This window comes from Protomyctophum parallelum (genome assembly GCF_964188405.1).
Source record: "Protomyctophum parallelum genome assembly, chromosome: 11".
In the NCBI taxonomy this organism is placed as follows: domain Eukaryota; kingdom Metazoa; phylum Chordata; class Actinopteri; order Myctophiformes; family Myctophidae; genus Protomyctophum; species Protomyctophum parallelum.
In genome coordinates this window covers 44,056,183-44,073,834 of record NC_139707.1, presented here as the reverse complement: position 1 = coordinate 44,073,834, position 17,652 = coordinate 44,056,183, and the positions used below count along the sequence as shown (strand labels likewise).

General features: G+C 41.9%; 1 protein-coding gene and 1 long non-coding RNA gene across 2 annotated transcripts; both read left to right on the top strand.

Moving 5' to 3' along the window:
- The first annotated feature begins 4,448 nt into the window (after positions 1–4,448).
- Positions 4,449–4,868, top strand: LOC310867188. Its single transcript, XR_014569983.1, has 3 exons — positions 4,449–4,528; positions 4,651–4,699; positions 4,798–4,868. It is a non-coding gene; the product is annotated as an uncharacterized lncRNA (long non-coding RNA).
- Positions 4,869–7,655: 2,787 nt separating this feature from the next.
- rbm44 (RNA binding motif protein 44) lies at positions 7,656–17,301 on the top strand. Its single transcript, XM_083776821.1, has 4 exons — positions 7,656–7,750; positions 8,255–8,440; positions 14,686–14,713; positions 16,292–17,301. Exons 1-4 carry the CDS (start codon positions 7,743–7,745, stop codon positions 16,574–16,576), a joined length of 507 nt encoding a protein of 168 aa, XP_083632947.1. The 5' UTR covers positions 7,656–7,742; the 3' UTR covers positions 16,577–17,301.
- Positions 17,302–17,652: the final 351 nt, after the last annotated feature.

The window sequence follows — 17,652 nt, the reverse complement described above, 5'->3', positions numbered from 1 at the left end:
AAGTGATTGTGAGAGCACAACAAACAAACCGACCATCCCACTGGCAGTGTTGCCCAGTTTTGGAAGAGAACCAAGCAACCATGTCTATGAAAACAAGCCCAAAAGAAGCCTGACTAGGCTTAGTAGCCTATTATATAAAACAAGCCTAAAGTCGCTTATAATTAAGCGGACATGGCAACACTCTTAACGTCTCCACTAGCCTCTCTCTTTTTAAGACAGTGTGGCCGGCTCGCTGCGGAGGCGGAGCTGAGCAGCGCTGCGGAGATTTTAATACCCAGGCAGACGACGTAAATGACACAAGCACTGTATATCACAAAAAACCGGACAATTATGTGTCCGGCCAGAGGTTGAGGTGGGAGGAGGACAGGTGGGTCTAAAACCGGACTGTCCGGCGTGAAACCGGACGTCTGGCCACCCTAGGTCACACCAAAGGAAATAGTGTGGAGTTCATATGAAGTGCAAATATATAGTGCCTTTTGTAGGATAATCCCCTACTGTGAAGGAATGGAAATGTTCAGCCATGTACAATTTTCAATTTAGGCATTTAGCAGACTCTCTCTAAAGTGTACATTATTCAGATACACTAGTAGTGGTACAGATCTCTTTGAGGCCTGACCGGAGTCGGACCCAGCCAAATGAGCCAAATCCACACAGTATTAAGACTTAAGAGAAGACAACATTTGTAGAGTTCAATAATCTATTGCCTGAATCAAGATGCCGTTTTTCTTCAGACTACAGTACATACGATGTGGTCAGAGCCGATATACATGGCTCTGGATGTGGTCAATTGCATGAAAGTCATTCTGAATTATATTTTATATTGTATCTCTAATAAACCATTGCTGCCCTCCAGTGGATGAATGGTGTTTCTACGCCTTCAAATTATTTGTTACCCCAACCATAGACTGTAGGTACCAAGAGCAACCAACAACCAACTAAAGGTATGACACCCCAACATTAAACATTATGACAATAGGCCAGCATACATTATCATTATGCATTTGAATAGCCTACTTTTTATTCTGGCCTAAACCAAACAAACGGGATGCTTCTTAAATTCTTCCTATGATGAATTGAACATGGTGGACCCTCTTTTGTAAACACGTGTAGTGCTTTATTGGTCCTCCACTCACAGTTGACAGTTTTTGTATTGAGTTGTGCTTGAAATGTACTGTAATTCAGAAAACTGTTAATAAATACTTAAATCAATCAATTCATGCAGACTACAAGCTCGATGTTTTCGGCGCGCGTGCGCTACATCGACCTGATACGATGAAACATTCATTCATTCACTGCCACGGCCGGGTTTACTTGGTCGAGTTGAGTGAGGTAAATTAATGGCTATTAAAGTATCTACGATCCTCGACACTAACCGCATTTATTTACCACTTGTTGCAAACAGTTTTGTCAGATTGATATTAAACTTTGCTGAATGTGACAACAAGACTAGAGATCTTAACTTCAATTGTTTTAGAGGCGGTAATGTAATGGTAAATGGTAATAATTAAATGACGGTGATGAATGATGACATACGATACGATATAGTTTAGGCTAGCAACAATTAGCCTATAGGCTACACGTCAATGAGTGTGTTCCATGCAGCAATGCTATTCTTACAGTGTCGGTGAGAAATTAATGCTATTTATGCTAAACCAGAGGTTAATAGAACTGTACAACTTAAGAGTTCCACCATCAATCTTTCAAATTCCACCCAGGCCAGGGAGTAGACTGAAGTTACATAATAAATAACATGGCGTTATTCGGTTTTGAATTGTGTTTTTGCCTTGATAAAGTAATTTCGCTGTGTCTGGGGACCCCCTGGAACCTCCTCAAGGACCATTCGGGGTCCCCGCTCACCGGACCCCATTTTGAGAACCACAGGTGATTCTCCAGGAAGTGGTATCAGCCCGGTAACCCCCCTTTCAGTTGAACCCTGAGTCGAACACACGTGGAGTTCAGCTGAGCATACTTTACGAATCGTTTGGCTAAATATTAACAGTTGTTTATTATCCGGTGTAGTCCTATATATTATATTTTTTCTTTATTTTGCGGAATAGTGAGTTTACAATCCATCCTTTTCTATGCATTCTTTAAAGTAGTAGTTTGGTCTAAGTGCCCCATAGTGATCTAGTGTGAAGTGCTACTGCTAAAATAGAAACAATTTCGGAAATTCGGATCGTCAAGAACATGTGGTCGTGTCCGGTTCCATATAATTCCTATATGCCGCCGGTCAACTACAGTCATCATGCACATGCAAGCACATATGCTTCTGCTGGCATGGTTGTGCCACAAATGGCACCATATAATATGGCTGTGCAGCCTCTGTATCATGACAATGGAAGAACGAACATTCAACTTCAAAGTAAGTCCCAACTCCCGATAGTCCCGATAGAACTCTCAAGTGAGCTGTCGGTCTACCCCTGTGATACAGTAGCAATTTTCTGTAAAATAGTGTTTTTGCTTGCAAGCAAAATGTGGGGAATGTGTATGGATTGTTCTTTTTGTACTGCTACAGTTTTTGTCAATGCAATAATTAGTAACTATGGTTCTTTGTCCTCTCACTAGACTTGGGCAGCAGGAGATTCTTTCTGGACAGGTAAGGCTACATAATTAAAGTTGGTAGACGAATGGTAGGCTATACATTTATTTATGCTCCTTTTTAAAAGACAAACAAAAAAAGCAACATTTAACAATATAAATAAATTGTTGTAGGCTTAATAAACAACGCATCGCATCTGCATGATGCATGCATCTGCGTCTACAGTACAGAGGCCCGCCGGTTCTAGTCCAAAACATAAATAAATCCAGTCCAGATCTGAGCAACCTATACCTAGCTATAAAGCCACTGGACGCATGGGCTAAGCCTTTTATTATTATTATTATTATTAAGGAAGACTCGGAAGACGGATGGGAGGAGGAGGAGGAGGAAGCGGCAGTGGCTCCTAACGTAGGTCTCTGCATAGCCCCTTTCGGGACCCTCCATAAAGCTTTTCTGAAATTTGGAAGAGTTTTATGTAGGGTCCCTGTTCATGACTATATTTTCGTATGGGAATTCTAGAACGCGGACGTAAATATTCTCTCTGAGATCGAATCTGTGGCGTTTGACATTCTTTTTTTGTTTGTGTTATTCTGAATTCGTGAACTTTAAGTACCTATACATCCCGCTGCGAATATCTCCTGTGGCGCGGAAGCCGTTAAGTATTTTTAATCTTTGTTTGACCGATTTGGTCGCTTTATTTCTTCTTGTTTGTTTACCGTTTATTGTACCGCCTCCCGGTGTGCAGTTGGCTTGTGCCGGCTACGTCCCTGCCTCTGATCTGCTCTGTCATAGCTATAGCGCCACTAGCTAGCCAGATAGGCGGTACAATGAGGTGTCAATAAACAAGGAAGGAAGAGAAGAATCAAAGCGACCAAATCGGTCAAACAAAGATTAAAAATACTTAACGGCTTCCGCGCCACAGGAGATATTCGCAGCAGCATGTATGGGTACTTCACATAGTCAGAAACCCTCACACGAAAAAATGTCGTAAAAGAGCGCAGACAGGCCATAAACACGTTGTTTATGTTTTATGTAGTCTGCGTACCAGGTGGCATGGTACTGCTGCAACAGGACGCAATGCTCTGTGTCGTCAAAAAGTCAGAAACTTCAGTAGCATTTGGGTTCTGCTTGGAGGGCTAGTCTCTGCATTGATACGGTCGACATGTGTTAATCTCGTCTCGCTGTCAGCCTGTCACTCGCTTACATTTTGACTACCGCAAAGCTACTGTTGTAGGCTTGTAGCCAACTAGCCATTAACAGAGAACTTTGCGACAGAAAACAGAGCCCGAGCGCGCTGTTCATGAAAGGAAAGGAAAGGTACTATGTTTACCCAGGGTAACTGGACTAAACTCAAGAACGTGCCTGGAGTGTGACAAGCTGGGCGGCGCAAATAAGAGCAATTTTAGGCATGTGTGCAACATGACAACTGTTTTAAAGTATTGTACAGTGACAACTACAGTCTCTGTAATGTTTGTTGTACTATTACTAAAAACAATCTAAAATAAAGGGATTTAAGATCAGAACACGCATTTATTATTATGCAAATTATATCATCCCTGACATCCCTAGTATGTAATGTATACAAGTAGTCGTATCCACTTTAGATGAATAACAATCAGCATTTACCATGATAAAAGGAGCAGGTGTTATTATTCTCTTATTTTACAGGTCTTTGTATGATTTGGTTAAAACGTCGCAATACCTTGAGTCAACGGACCCAAAACTGCTTTGCTGGTATCTCTCTTTGTCTACAAGTGACAGGACACTCATACAAGGTTGTTTGCAGTCAGAGTGCATGTGCAAAAACTGCATAATTTGTTGACTGTTGAAAAAGTTGACTTAATTGACATATATAGCAAATCATGTGTTTGTTGTGCTTTAGTTGAAGTTATATCCTGTCTCTTGTCTTAGATGAAGGAGGCCTCCAACAATTTCTGCAAAGACATCCTGCTTTAGAAGGCAGGGTCAGGGAATACACTTGTGTCAATCGTGAGTGTGTGAAATAGGGAACCAAACACAAGCCAACATATTATCTTAAACACATTTTCACATTTCACACATTTTCTTAAGGTTGGGCAAAGGATAACATTGAGTAACATTTGCTTCTGCAGTTGATGCTGGAGATTACTATGCTTCCCACTCAGCAAATTCATCCAACACGTATGTACCAAGCCAATGTTTCTAATGACTAATGATGAATGTTTTCATATGTTGTGAACTGTATGCTACTTGTACTATACTTTTTTTTTCTGGTACAGAAGGCCAACATTGAATGAAGTGTATGCATGTATGACATGTGGAGAGAAGCTCTGGCCAGGAGAGAAGTGCAGACAATGTACTACACCTATTCAAAAGGAGACAACAAGCTTACCAGGTGATGTGCTGTATTCCATTAATATTGTCAGTGATGTAAATAGGTTTTCAATGTAATGGGTCCCGGGACCCAGGGGTGGTCTTTTACAAGGGTCCCAGGGACATTTTAAGCCCTAACCACACCAAAGGGTCACCATGTAACTCCTTGGGTCAAAACGGTTGCAAGGATTTAACGCTAAAACCGTCTCAACCCTTTGGTGTGGTTTGGGCCATTGAATTCCATGCGTTGAATCACTAGGGTCAACGTGGGTCAACATGCAACAAGACATATCACTCCGCAGGGACAACGCTAAAACCATCTCAACCCTTTGGTGTGGTTAGGGCTTTATGAGTATTACTTAAACAACGTTAGAGTACAGTACTGAGTACAGTATTGCATCCCAGGATCCCCGGAGGGTGACATGATTGCGTCCTTTCTCAATTTTAGTGAGTCTAAAGCCCTAACCACACCAAAAGTCGCCATGCAACTCCTTGGGTCCAAACGGTTGCAAGGAGTTGCATGGTGACCCTTTAGTGTGGTTTGGGCCAATTTAATTCCATGCATTGAGTCACTTGGGACAACGTGGGACGACGTGTGTGGGACAAAACTAAAACCGCCTCGACCCTTTGGTGTGGTTAGGGCTTAAGGATGTGCATTTTGCATCACTGATTGTTCTAAATTGAAGGTGCGACAAGTCAAAGACCCAGAAGTCAAATTTCCTCTCCACTTTTGCTGTTTGGTATTTGAGTAATTTCCATTGAGCGTGTGGCTGAAGGCCAAGACACCTAGAACATGGTTTGTCTGCTTTCCGTTCAAAACCAAATACAGCTCATGCTGTGCAAACAGAACCACCTCAAGTCCGTCTGCACTGCAGACACCAACATTGTTGGTGTGAAGCATTTTTGTTCTCATATGTATGAGAACAAGTATTTCTAAAGATCACTATTTTATTTGGCTTAAGAAAACAGACTAGCACTAGCCGCAAGCAACTCTTAGATTCTATTTTTTATATCTGGAATCTAGAGTTGCAATACGGTACCAACCCTTATCCAAACAGAAAATCTCATTATATTAAACGACGTCGTTAAACTCACCAACATTGCAGCTGTGTGGAAAGCTTGAATTTTTTGTTTAATAAAACTCCACCATAGACATGTTATGAGCTGCTTCTGTCAATAAATTCTGTTCAGTTGATAATCTTTCTAAGCGTTTAAGTTTGGAAGTGCTTGTTGGAAATCACTGAATGGTCCTGCTGAGTACCACCTGTTTCAAAATTGCACATAATGCAGCAGGAAGTTATTGAAACTCCAACACTTTGAAGAAATTATCATCTGCACAGAATTTCACAGAAAGTAGATTTAAGAATTTAAGTCAAGATTTGCTTGCGACTAGACTAGCTTGCAAGCAAACCAGCATGTGTTTTCGCCACTGAACACAGCATTATTTTTGTTCATTTTTGTTCAAGTGACAACTCTAACTCCTACAGATCGAGAGTCTGATCTGCTTCCCAACACTGTGACTGATAACTTGAGAAGGCTGGAATACTGTGGTGGCAACGGCAGCGAAGGAGCAAGTTGTCAGCTGGGACGAGAGCAGCACCCCACTGATGCCCCAGCATATGTACAGGACAGCTTCCCAACAGCCCTCTGCCAATATCAAAGATATCAGCTTGGACCAGGGCAGCACCCCACTGATGCTGCAATCAACTCGCAGGACAGCCTCTGGACAGTCTACAACAGCAGTCATCTCGTAAAGGAACCAAGACTCTCGGACATGGAGGCGCATGCATCTAAGGTAGGTATATGCCAACTTTAAGCGGGGAATGATGTAGTACTACATGAATGTTGACAGACCATTCCCATTTTGGTGAAAATAATATAAATAGAACTGTGCTAATTGGTAGGTCCAGCTACTGTCCCAGCTCTGGGATGAAGCGTCTCAGAAGGACAGCAGCAATTGTAGCTTTGTGAATGCATACAAGGATCCATCTGCCAAGGCTAGCTTCTCTCTGGATGTGGAACTTGACAGTCGCACAGCAAAGCTTGAGTTGGTGAACAGACCTACCATGACCCAAGCCCAGAGTGGCTACTGTCAATATGGTGAAACCAGTACATTAAGGTAAGTTTCTCTGTTCAAATTCATGTACAATTTGTCCTATGCGCTCACTTTGACAACTTGTATGCATATCTTGTTGGCACTGGCCTACTTGGGCACCATGCAAGGCGATGAAGTCAAACAAAGAAATTCTGTGATCTTTGCCTCCTCATTTTTTCATTCCAGCTGGACAAACAATGGGGAGGACGACACTGCAAATGCAACCAGTGGGGAGGAGGCTACTTCTGTGTGTGAGAGTGAGACAGACCATTTCCACAGCATTATGGAGGAAGATGAGAGCATTCTTGAGTGTAAAATGAACCCCCGTGTCAGTGGAGTTAACTCGGCTCAAGACAGCCGTAAAGTGGTGGTCAGCATTGACGCTCTTATGGGTAAAACATCTCCTGAGAAGTCTGCAGAAGTCAAATGCAGCACTGTGGAGAAGTCCACTTCCCCTTTGACACCCACTGCTACCTGTGATACCTGTGTCATGACAGAATCCAACATGGCGTCGTGTCAGTCAGTTGCCACCGAGACCATGGGCCCAGACACCGCTGACAAATCAGTCAATACCGCAGTCTACATGTCAGATCTGGACTATCTGATGGAGGTAGTAGAGAAGATTGTAGAAATGAAATTGCTGTTGGTGGTCATATCCATAACCAACTAAAAACATTTAACTACTAACATTTAACCTTGCAGGTCTTCACCCGACTCAAATCTGTTGAAGTCGAATTTAAGGAACTGAAGGCCAAAATGACAAGGTACTCATGAAAGCTTCTGTTGTGCAGTGGGTTAGTGCACAGTGTGTGCCGTGAGACAAGCCAGGTGTAACAACCACACATTTTTATTGCAATATACTGTGTATAAAACAAATTAATTAATTTATTTTATTTTATTATTATTGATTTTAGTTGGGGGTTCAGTGTCATTGCTAGGGCTGGGAATCATATCCAGGTGTACCTTGAGACTTGACTTGCCCATTGGTGTGTTGGGTGAAAAAAAGTCTGAAAACCACTGCCGTTTCTTAGTCTTATTATTTCTCTTCAGTAACTTATCACACGTCATCAAGGTGAACACTGGGCAACAAAAATACAGCTCTACAAGCTCACTACACTACAGGTTGCAACATTGAGCTTGTAAATAGTCTTGTTTCAATGACGATTTGATTCTAGACGGGAAAAACCAACTATAGACCCCCTGTGGACTCTAGTAAACAAAGTACCGGGTATATTGTTTAAGTGGTTGAATGTTATTTTCTCTTCCAGATCAGGTGAACTGATGAAAGCGGACGCTGATGCCATGAGGTGCTGTGCCTGTGCTGACCGTACCAAGCAGGCAGAGCTGTCCCTGCTGGCCCTGCAGTATCGGATGTGCCAGCAGCACTGCTGGAGATGCTACTATAATACAGCTGAGAGAGACTGGTTCAACCCGGGGCCAGAGGAAATGGATAAGTACAGGTCAAAATATACCCTAATCTTACACATTTCCTCACTGTCGGGCACACATATTTCATCTTCATAGTTTGTTAAATTGTCATTTCATGTCATTTCATTTTGTGTGCTTAGTTTAGAGGGAAGAACTTGCCTCTAAACACTGCAGAGAACTATAGGAGATGGTGTGAACCACTACTGTGTGCTCTCTCAGTAAGAAATCTGATAAAGTGGCCGGCAACTGTCTATTCCTCAAGCCATCGAGGTCAGAAGTGAAAAGACCACACATGAGTGTTGGGTGGTTGGTTGGTTTAAAAAGATTCAAACTATCAAAAGGCCCCCAAACATACAGCAGTATGTTTTATCGGGTGATAAAAAATCTTTAAGAAACATTGCATTGGCTGCACTTGCAAATGAAATTTCTAGGACCCTAGTTGATGTTCTTAATTCCTTTCACAAAATGTAGGATATAGCACGGCACTAAATTGTACAGACCTGGTGTTTTCTTAGCCTGGTTTAACCACTCCCCCTTGAAATAGACTGACACCACGCTAGACAGGAACGCCCACAAATGTCACATCCGGTTTTAGCCCAGGGTAAGAATTTTCTATGGCTGCCAATGCAACTTGGTCCAATCCTTAATCACATACGGACAAACATCTATGCTGATAATATCTAACTTACGGAGGCCTTGTCCACGGGCAACAGATCTTTCAACGTATGGCATTGCAAACACGTTTGATAATCGCTACTCAGCGCAATATTGTTTTGCAAATTGCATTGCCGTGAACGAGAGCAAGACTCCTTGGACTCCTGAGGTCCACTCCTGCTCTCACCAAGAGTAGAGCGAGGACCTGTGCGTTGCACCAGAGTCCCAGCACCAGACAGTTCATTCAGGAGTGGTGGGCAATGGTTCCGCAGCGTCATGGTGCTGCGGTTCCGCTTGCTGCTTGCATGGCCCTCCCAAAGGCCTCACCGAGGGTTGTTGGGCTTCCTCCTCACGGAGGACACAGGCTGGGGCGCTAACCCATACTGCTCACCCGGGTGCCGTCTACATTCCGGCTGTCACCCGTGTCTCCGGTGGTCACCAGACTATACCTGGTTGTCACAGTCTATTCCTGAGAATAAGGTTAGAAATACATGTAGGGTTAGGCATAGTTTTACTGGGGTTAAGTTTAGGAAGGCATAGTTTTACTGAGGTTAAAGTTAGGAATAAGGTTAGTTTTAGCTGTTAAAGCATAATTTACTACTACCGTACTTACTTTAGGAATTCCAGGCTGAGCACTGCAGTTCCGCCGGATAAATGGGTGACTCGTTTGGTATTCATGCAGATAATGGCAGTTATTTGTCGGTTTTCTTCATCCGGACACATATTAAACAACTTGATGGATAATACTGTAATTTCTCAGCTAATTATATATCTGATATAACTGTATATAAGTTAAAAAAAACCATTGGAAACAAAAGTCAATTAATTAGAAATACAATGTACATGAATATGTCTGATAAGAAATGGGAGAGGGTGGATGCTAGTGTTTGGCTAAGATGTGGATGCAGTACTACTTGAACTGTCTATTCACACTTTTCCCCGCCAACGCACTGGGGACAGAGTCGGCCCATCCGGTGGGATGCTACCACGGATGTAGCGTCACACTGTTTACACTTTACACGCTTGCATGGCCAGACTGTCGCCTCCCACTGTCCCACCCACATTCACAATAACGAATAGTAAACAACACTGACCTAGGGTGGCCAGACACTCAGCGCATAACGATAAGACGTACAGGTCTGACCACCTCTTAAATGCAAAAAGCACTGTTTGATTTTACACTCGAGTGGCTCTGGGAGGCTTGCCATGTCTGTTTATTATAAGCGGCTTCTTTTTCTGTAAAGTTGCTTGTAAATATTGGTAGTTGTACTAGTTGTGGTTGCTTTTCTTGTTTCTAAAGTGGTTATTTGGGCTTTTCTAATGATATAATGATCATTATAACAATGAGCAAGAAATTATTTAAAAAGAAGGAAGAACTTTATATTTGTGGACAATCAAAATATGTTATTTTATTTTATTGTGGTGTCATTAAAATTAATCTGGATATGGCAGACTCACTATCTAGAAAATAAAAACATGGCACTTTATTTAAAATAGGTTACAGACCCCTGTTATATGCTCTTCTTTTGGGATTATTTTTATATACCTATTTACTTGTTTCTATGAGACATGGCAACAGCGCTCTTCACTGCTGCTTTCTTAATAAAATGTTGAGATTAGAAACGGCCATAATTATTTAATTTCTCAACCTTTAAAAACAAATAAAAACATCTCCATAATCCTTGGGAAGTTTGCTTTCATACGCTGTATCACACCCGATTCAAGTCTTCTTCAATAAAATGCTACGAGCGAAGACCATATACCATCGGGGCCACAGCATATACGCAGCACGCATTCAACTCATTCCTTCATCATGACTTGAATGAATGAAATCAAATATAATAAACGTTATTTTCCCATGTGCTTGTGCAGAGATAGATTAAAAAAACAAATATGCCGAAAAGAAAGACTTAATTTAATGAGGAATGGATCAATGAACTAGAGTTCATAAAGAAAAGTCGGATTGACAGTTTCCATGAATTTTGCACTTTGTGTAGAACGGATATTGACATCAGCAGCAAAGGTAAAGGCTCCATTGAACGGCATGCACTGACAGATAAACACAAGGCAAATGTGAAGAGTGCAGGAGCATCAAGCCTTTTAGTATTTTACCACCCTGTTGGAACCATAGAGTTGAGAACAGACTAACAGCAGCCGGGAATGTGGGATGGGACGGGAGGGAAGCCTCTCCCCCGTGGGGGCGAGGCTTCCCTCCTCGTCACCTCCCGCGACCCCTCCCCGTGTGCAACCGGAACTGCCGCACACACAATCACAATGCATTATGGGCTGTATGAAAAGTGTGAATAATCTTTTTTACATTACTTGCTGTGCTCTGCAGGTCGGGGAGTCTCCCTGCAAAACTTGCGAGTGTCCTGCAGACACTAGACTCTGATTACAATGAGATGAGATGTAAGATCCAGGCAGGAGCAACTCTGGACCAGCTTAAACCCTTGTCTGTCTCCTCCACACTTGGTACAGAGTCCTGCTATGTTCCTGCTCAGGTCAGCCCCAGCCAGATAGCTCAGTGGTATCAAATATTCAAAACAATTGCGCAGGTTGTTGTACTGGTCTAATCTTATTATTATTTTTGTCTAGATCATTGGTGATACATTGGGAAGTGTTCCTACATCAAGGTATGTTGGCACTATAGTTTCAACTAAAACTATCGTTTCCATCATGGAATAGCAGACATTTTGTAATGTCTACTCTACTTACTATGTTGTGTGTTGGCCTACCATGTGAATGATAACAGCTCCCAGCAGCCACAGAGGCAAGATTGTAAAGTAGTTGGAGGAAATGGAAATGTTCATGTAGGGATCTTCAAAAGCTCTCAGGTATGTCGCACAATCCACACTCTTAAGGCCACATTCACAATACAGTATTTTACTCGGGACTGAATCTGAGTGTGGTTGATTTTCTTTCTGTGTGTGTACGACACCAGAGCAGTAAATCCTGTGCTCCACGCTAGGCATTTTTATTAGGAAATACCCAGAATAGGGATGCTAGGGTTCATGTGGATAAGCTAGTGAGATAATAAAAAACATGTTTTCTGCTTAAGTTGCAACACTAGATTTATTTTTTTGCGATCTGCTTGTATTTAACGGATTTTAGTGAAAATCAACCGATAATTCCCAGTAGGTTACTTATCAAGCCGATTGAGCGACGGACAGGATGTGGCTCTTACTTCTGGTTTAAGATGGCCGGTCACAGGACCCGCGATTTGTAGTTTCTTGTAGTTTTCACGTGGCAAGGGCTACAGAGGTGTCCGAAAACATGCCGGCAGGGGATTCGGGCACCTTGTGTTTTTAACATTGAGTGACTGGAGTTTCTTCCAGCGGTGGAATGTCCCTTTAAAGAAATGTGCGGACATCCTACCTTCTTTCTGTGTATGTATATTGTTTTGTTCAGCACCCTTTAAATTGTCTGAGATGTGCGTGCTTCCCTTTTGGATTGTATCCCAGGTCCATCTACCATCTGATGGTTGATGAAATTCAGCATGTGTCCAGAATAAATACATTCCTCATTCGACAGACTGTGATATACATGTACATACATGATTAATCAAAGCTCTATCTATAATCTATCCAATCATAATCTATACCGTATGCCCTGCTGGATTCTAATTTCTAGCATAACCTTTTTACCACTGTAAAAGTGACCAATCTTCAGTAGAAAATACCTTTTGTTGTTGTTTTATTTACCTGCCAATTATATGGTGGTGGGGTTAAACTTTGTAAACTTCTTATTCTCATATAGAGCTGAGCATTACATTCAGATGATCCATCATTCATTTCGACTCGCTTCCAGACGGGCGATGTGTGGAATATTTGACATAAGCAAGATATAATCTTCAAATAGTCTTACTATCTACTAAATTGATTTGTCTGATTAACAACTCACCCTGTATTATACTTTGTGTGCAATGGCCAAACAATTGCAAATGGCCGATTTACAAGTTCGAATCAATGTGACATGTGAGCATGTAGATCTGATGGTTTCACAATTTTTAAAACAAATAATTGTTCATTAATCGTAATCGTGTCAAAGGTTTGAAATCATCGATTTGAAGTCATAGAATGGCTTGCATTAGTTTGAACAGTGCATTAGTTTGAACGGTGCCAATGGCTGATACCTTGTACAGGAAAAGAAAGACCCAGCTCCCCAGATCAAGTTGGACCGCAGAACAGGAGGGAGCGTGGAAACTCTTCCCAAGCAGAGTGGAACTAGCAGTGGACCAGGAGATGAACAGACATGTATGCCAAAAGATCTCTCCCCCCCCCCCCTAGTCCTCAGTCAGGATACTGGTAGAGTTTGGTTTACTATGTTGTAATTTGTCCTTTCCTTATAAACACTAGGTGAATTCCAAGGGATGAATACAAGTGAGGCATGGTATGACGCTGAGGAAGACCTAGATTCTTCTGCTGAACGCAAAGGGGTTTCTGCAGAGACAACCAAAGAGAAAAAAGATGGTAAACACTATATTGGCGCTAACTGTATTCCCAGGTTTCCCAAAGGTGACATACCTGTTTCCATTTCATATAGCTTCGCTCGACTAGCACAGCAGCAGATATGACCAGACATTCATGTAGGTGTGATGGGTTTATGGTTAAATCTACTGCGGGACAATCAAGCTAAGCTATGGAAAATTTATATTCCACCTTCGGGACACCTGCGTCTATTGCAACTGCAAAAACATAGTTTGGTCAAAAGGATGTAATTCTTCTGCCATGATTAGTTGATATTACTTATTATTGATATTACTGCCCACCATTTCCCAAATGCCATTTCCCAAAGCATACTGTGGGTTGCTTGAATTTTTCAAAACATTGGATCCATTTCAGTACAGTACGAAAATGGATTTACAGGGATTACTTGAAGGTTGTGGTTTTGAAGCCTGCCTGGGGTCACAAGGGCATGCGGTCGCAACTGGTTCCGAACGCCAAATTAATCTCCTGAGGAGGCGAGTCTGAAGCCTGTCCTGGAAAGGAGTTTCCGGATGTAAAAACAACAACTTGAAACTAGTTTGATGCATAATCTCAACTCAATTTTATTCTATAAATTCACGGAATCCCTTTGTGCATGCGTGAGTGTGTCACCAGAGAAAGTACGTCAGATTGGCGGATTGCTAAAAAAATATAATAAAAATCATTCCCGATGCAAGTCGGGAACATCTTTGTATATTTTAAAGTGCTGATTGACTTGAAAAGAAAAGATTTAGGAGAGAAATGAATTGTTTGGTACTCAATTAAGTTTGTTTTAATAACTTTGTGCAATGGTAACAACTAAGGAAAAGCACAAATGGCTTATTGTACAAGATGTGAATAGACGTGTACTACCGTAATACCATAATGGTCCTTTACATTTCCTACAGGGGAAGAGAAGGAGAGAGGCTTGTTCCTCCAGGCTTCCAACCTACGCTGTACTGTGACAGAGGCAAGTCTGAACCCTTTTATGTCATCTCCATACATTTTGATACTCCAAAATGGCATCTGATCTGCAGATTTTGACTTTACTGTATCTGGATAAATGAATGTTGACGGTCATGCTTTAAATGGCCACCAGAGGACAGCAGGAGCGTTAATCTAAAACGTTTGTTTTTCCAGGCTGATGTGGTCAGCAGCAGCAGCAGTCCTGGGCCATCAGAGGTTCCCCTGAAACCTAAAACTTCAAAGACTGATTCCAGTAACGCTGCAGTTAAGGTGATTAGATGATCCTCTCCTTCAGGGTTCCCAATCATATCTGAATCAGAACCCACTTGAGTTGTGGGCCTTGTGTATATGAAGTTGGGATACATTGATAGAGGTTTGGGTTGTGTATTTATCTTGACATGATGTAACTAGTCCAATTGGCGAGATATATCGCTCTGTTGCACAGTTGATTAGAAATGAATCATTCAAATATAGCTTCTCATTGTCTTCCATTGCATGGTGAAATTACTGTCAAAGTCACTCTTTTAGCACATGAACGAATGCAAATGTATTGCGCAGAAGCGGGGATTGAACCCAAGGCCTCCCACTCGCCAGACCAACGCGCAACCTGTCGTGCCAATAGGGCTGAGCCCGATTGGCAGGGCTGTTGCGGTCTGGGTCTTGGCTGGGGGCTACAAAAACAAAGCTGATAATATGTAACATCACTTACCGGTAGCCTTTTTCTGTGGGAGAAGGATGGAAGGCGGTCTGGACAGCTAATAGAGCGATAGATCTCCCTAATTGGACTAGTTGCATCATGATGAGGTAACTACACCATCCAAACCTCCTAAAAAGAACAGATCTACACTTAGTTCTGTAGTTACAAAAATAACAGAGCAGCATATCCTCTACTGATACAAGAATACAGTGAATAGTGAGATGCAATATATTGAAATTATAACCGATATCTGATATCGGATTATATCCAGGGGCGGTACCATAATTGTCGTAGATTAATTAGAACTCACATCAGAGTCTTTAAGAAATAAACAGGGTACAGAGTGGACTGAAACAATGATCCTTTTATTACAAGGGTGGTCTTCACCAGCCCAGGGAGGAGAACTATGCAAGCCTCATGAGCCCTTTACATTGCTCTCTCTTATACACAGATGAGAGCAGAGAATACATTGGAGGTGTGTTCAGTAGTGGTCAAACATGGGTCTCATGTAAGAATAGGTCCTCTGACAGACAACCAACAGGTGGATAGTATTTTTATCTTAAAACTCCTATTACAACCGATTCCTATATATTATATTTATATTGAACTGATTGCTGAATTTTCACTCTTAATTTAAGAGCTGGTGAAAGTCAATGGTAAGCCCCCCACTAACAGCTGACGCAAGACGGAGACAAGACTGGCTGCTCTGCAAGTACAAAGCCATTGACGGTCACATCATCAATATCGGTGAAACTAATTGGGAGACCGATTCTATACCATGAAATGGCCATAGGCTACCGATTATAGCATCTCTAGTTTATTGCGTTTCACACGCACTAGTCTGTACAGAGACACAGCAACCGTGCCCTTCTTAATGCATCACCAGCTTGCGCTCTCCAGGCATTGCTAATCGAATCCAGTGCCTACGTTTTGATGAAATGAGTTCAGCTGACCTCAACCTAAAAACCTGAATTATGCTTCATTGTATAAAGTGTACACAATAGTGTACATAATGTGTAAGATGAATAGTATCGGGACGTCAATGTCACTATAGTGTTGCAGTCTCTAATGTTGTTCATCCGCTCGCTAATCTCCAGATGATTCCCCAACAGTTGCTGCGTTCCAGCCCGAAGGTGAAGGTAGTGTGCGTCTTGCCCACAGCCAGATGCACATTTGTGCCCCAACACTATGGCACCATGGGCAGCTTCGATACCTTGATGGCACGTCTGAAAGAGCGCCATCCAGGAGTTGGGAGACAGGCGATAGTGGGTGCTTTGAAGGAGCTACGGGTCAAACATCGGGGTGTCCTCAGTGGCTTACCTCTCAGGGAAATTGAGAACATGGCTTCCGAATTATTGACGGCGCGCACCGCACCACCATGAGGTGGCATAGGCAACCTGCTGGATGCCATCTGCGTCCCAAGTTGCAAAACCCTCCTGATTGTAATAAATTACGATTAACTCGCGTTGCAGCTGTGCGGATAGCGTGGGTTATCAGATTTCCATTGTTGGCACGTTATGAGCAACTTTCTGTCAAACTTGTGCGGTCATGATTTTTCTGTATTAAGTTTGGAAGCACTGAAGCACTTAAATCCATTTCCTACATACCTTAGGCCTATGTGTAATTCCCAACTTGTTTGGGATTTACAACGAGCGCTTCCAAACTCTAATACATTGAAAGAAATCCTGACAGTTTATTGAGTTTATTGACGTTTATTGTGTTAAGACTTGACAGAGACAAAGGATAACCCGATCTTTCCATACAGATGTTATATAGTCTGAGTTTATCATAATTTAATACAATTAGATGACTTCTGTTCATGCAGGCTGTTGTTTGTATACATGCATCAGAAAGATGCAGTTTTATTTTATTTTTGTTAGACTTGTTGCGTAAATCGCATTGCAGATTTATTTGTTTTGTTTAATATAAAAACATTGGAAAAGCCAAAGAGTAAAAAAAAACATTGGCTGTCATTTGTATACACTGCATGCATCAGAATTATGCTTTATTTTATTAGACTTGTTGCATAAAATTGCATTGCAGATTTATTAGTTTTTTGTTTTATATATTTTTTTAAATTGGAATGAAAAAAAAACAATTTTTTGTTGACGGCAAATTGTAAATGGCTTTCAAGCAATGCCGTGTTCTATTTCCTTGTGAGGAATAAATTGACTTTAAGTTGAATCTTGAATGTGGTTTCAGCAGCACTTTCTTATTGATGTCCTGTGTGTATGAACCAGCACAAATGTGTCACTAGTCAGCAAGTCCTAATTGGATTGTCAACGCTGGTCTAGGATGTGTTGCTATAAGTAGAACAAGACACTGCAGGGAGCTTACATGAAGGAGGTTTATGGCCGAGTGTTGACCATTCCTCAGTTTCTCCACTAGGTGGCGACGGGTCCCATTGGACTTTAGAGAGAGATGATGCAAGATCTCATCACTGTTCATATGATCAGAA

What these genes read in the sequence shown, in the direction of transcription:
- rbm44 (XM_083776821.1), top strand. An exon ending in GGGCCAGAGGAAATGGATAA is followed by an intron (nt 8,441 to 14,685) that starts GTACAGGTCAAA and finishes TGATGTGGTCAG; the next exon opens with CAGCAGCAGCAGTCCTGGGC. An exon ending in GCAGTCCTGGGCCATCAGAG is followed by an intron (nt 14,714 to 16,291) that starts GTTCCCCTGAAA and finishes GCTAATCTCCAG; the next exon opens with ATGATTCCCCAACAGTTGCT.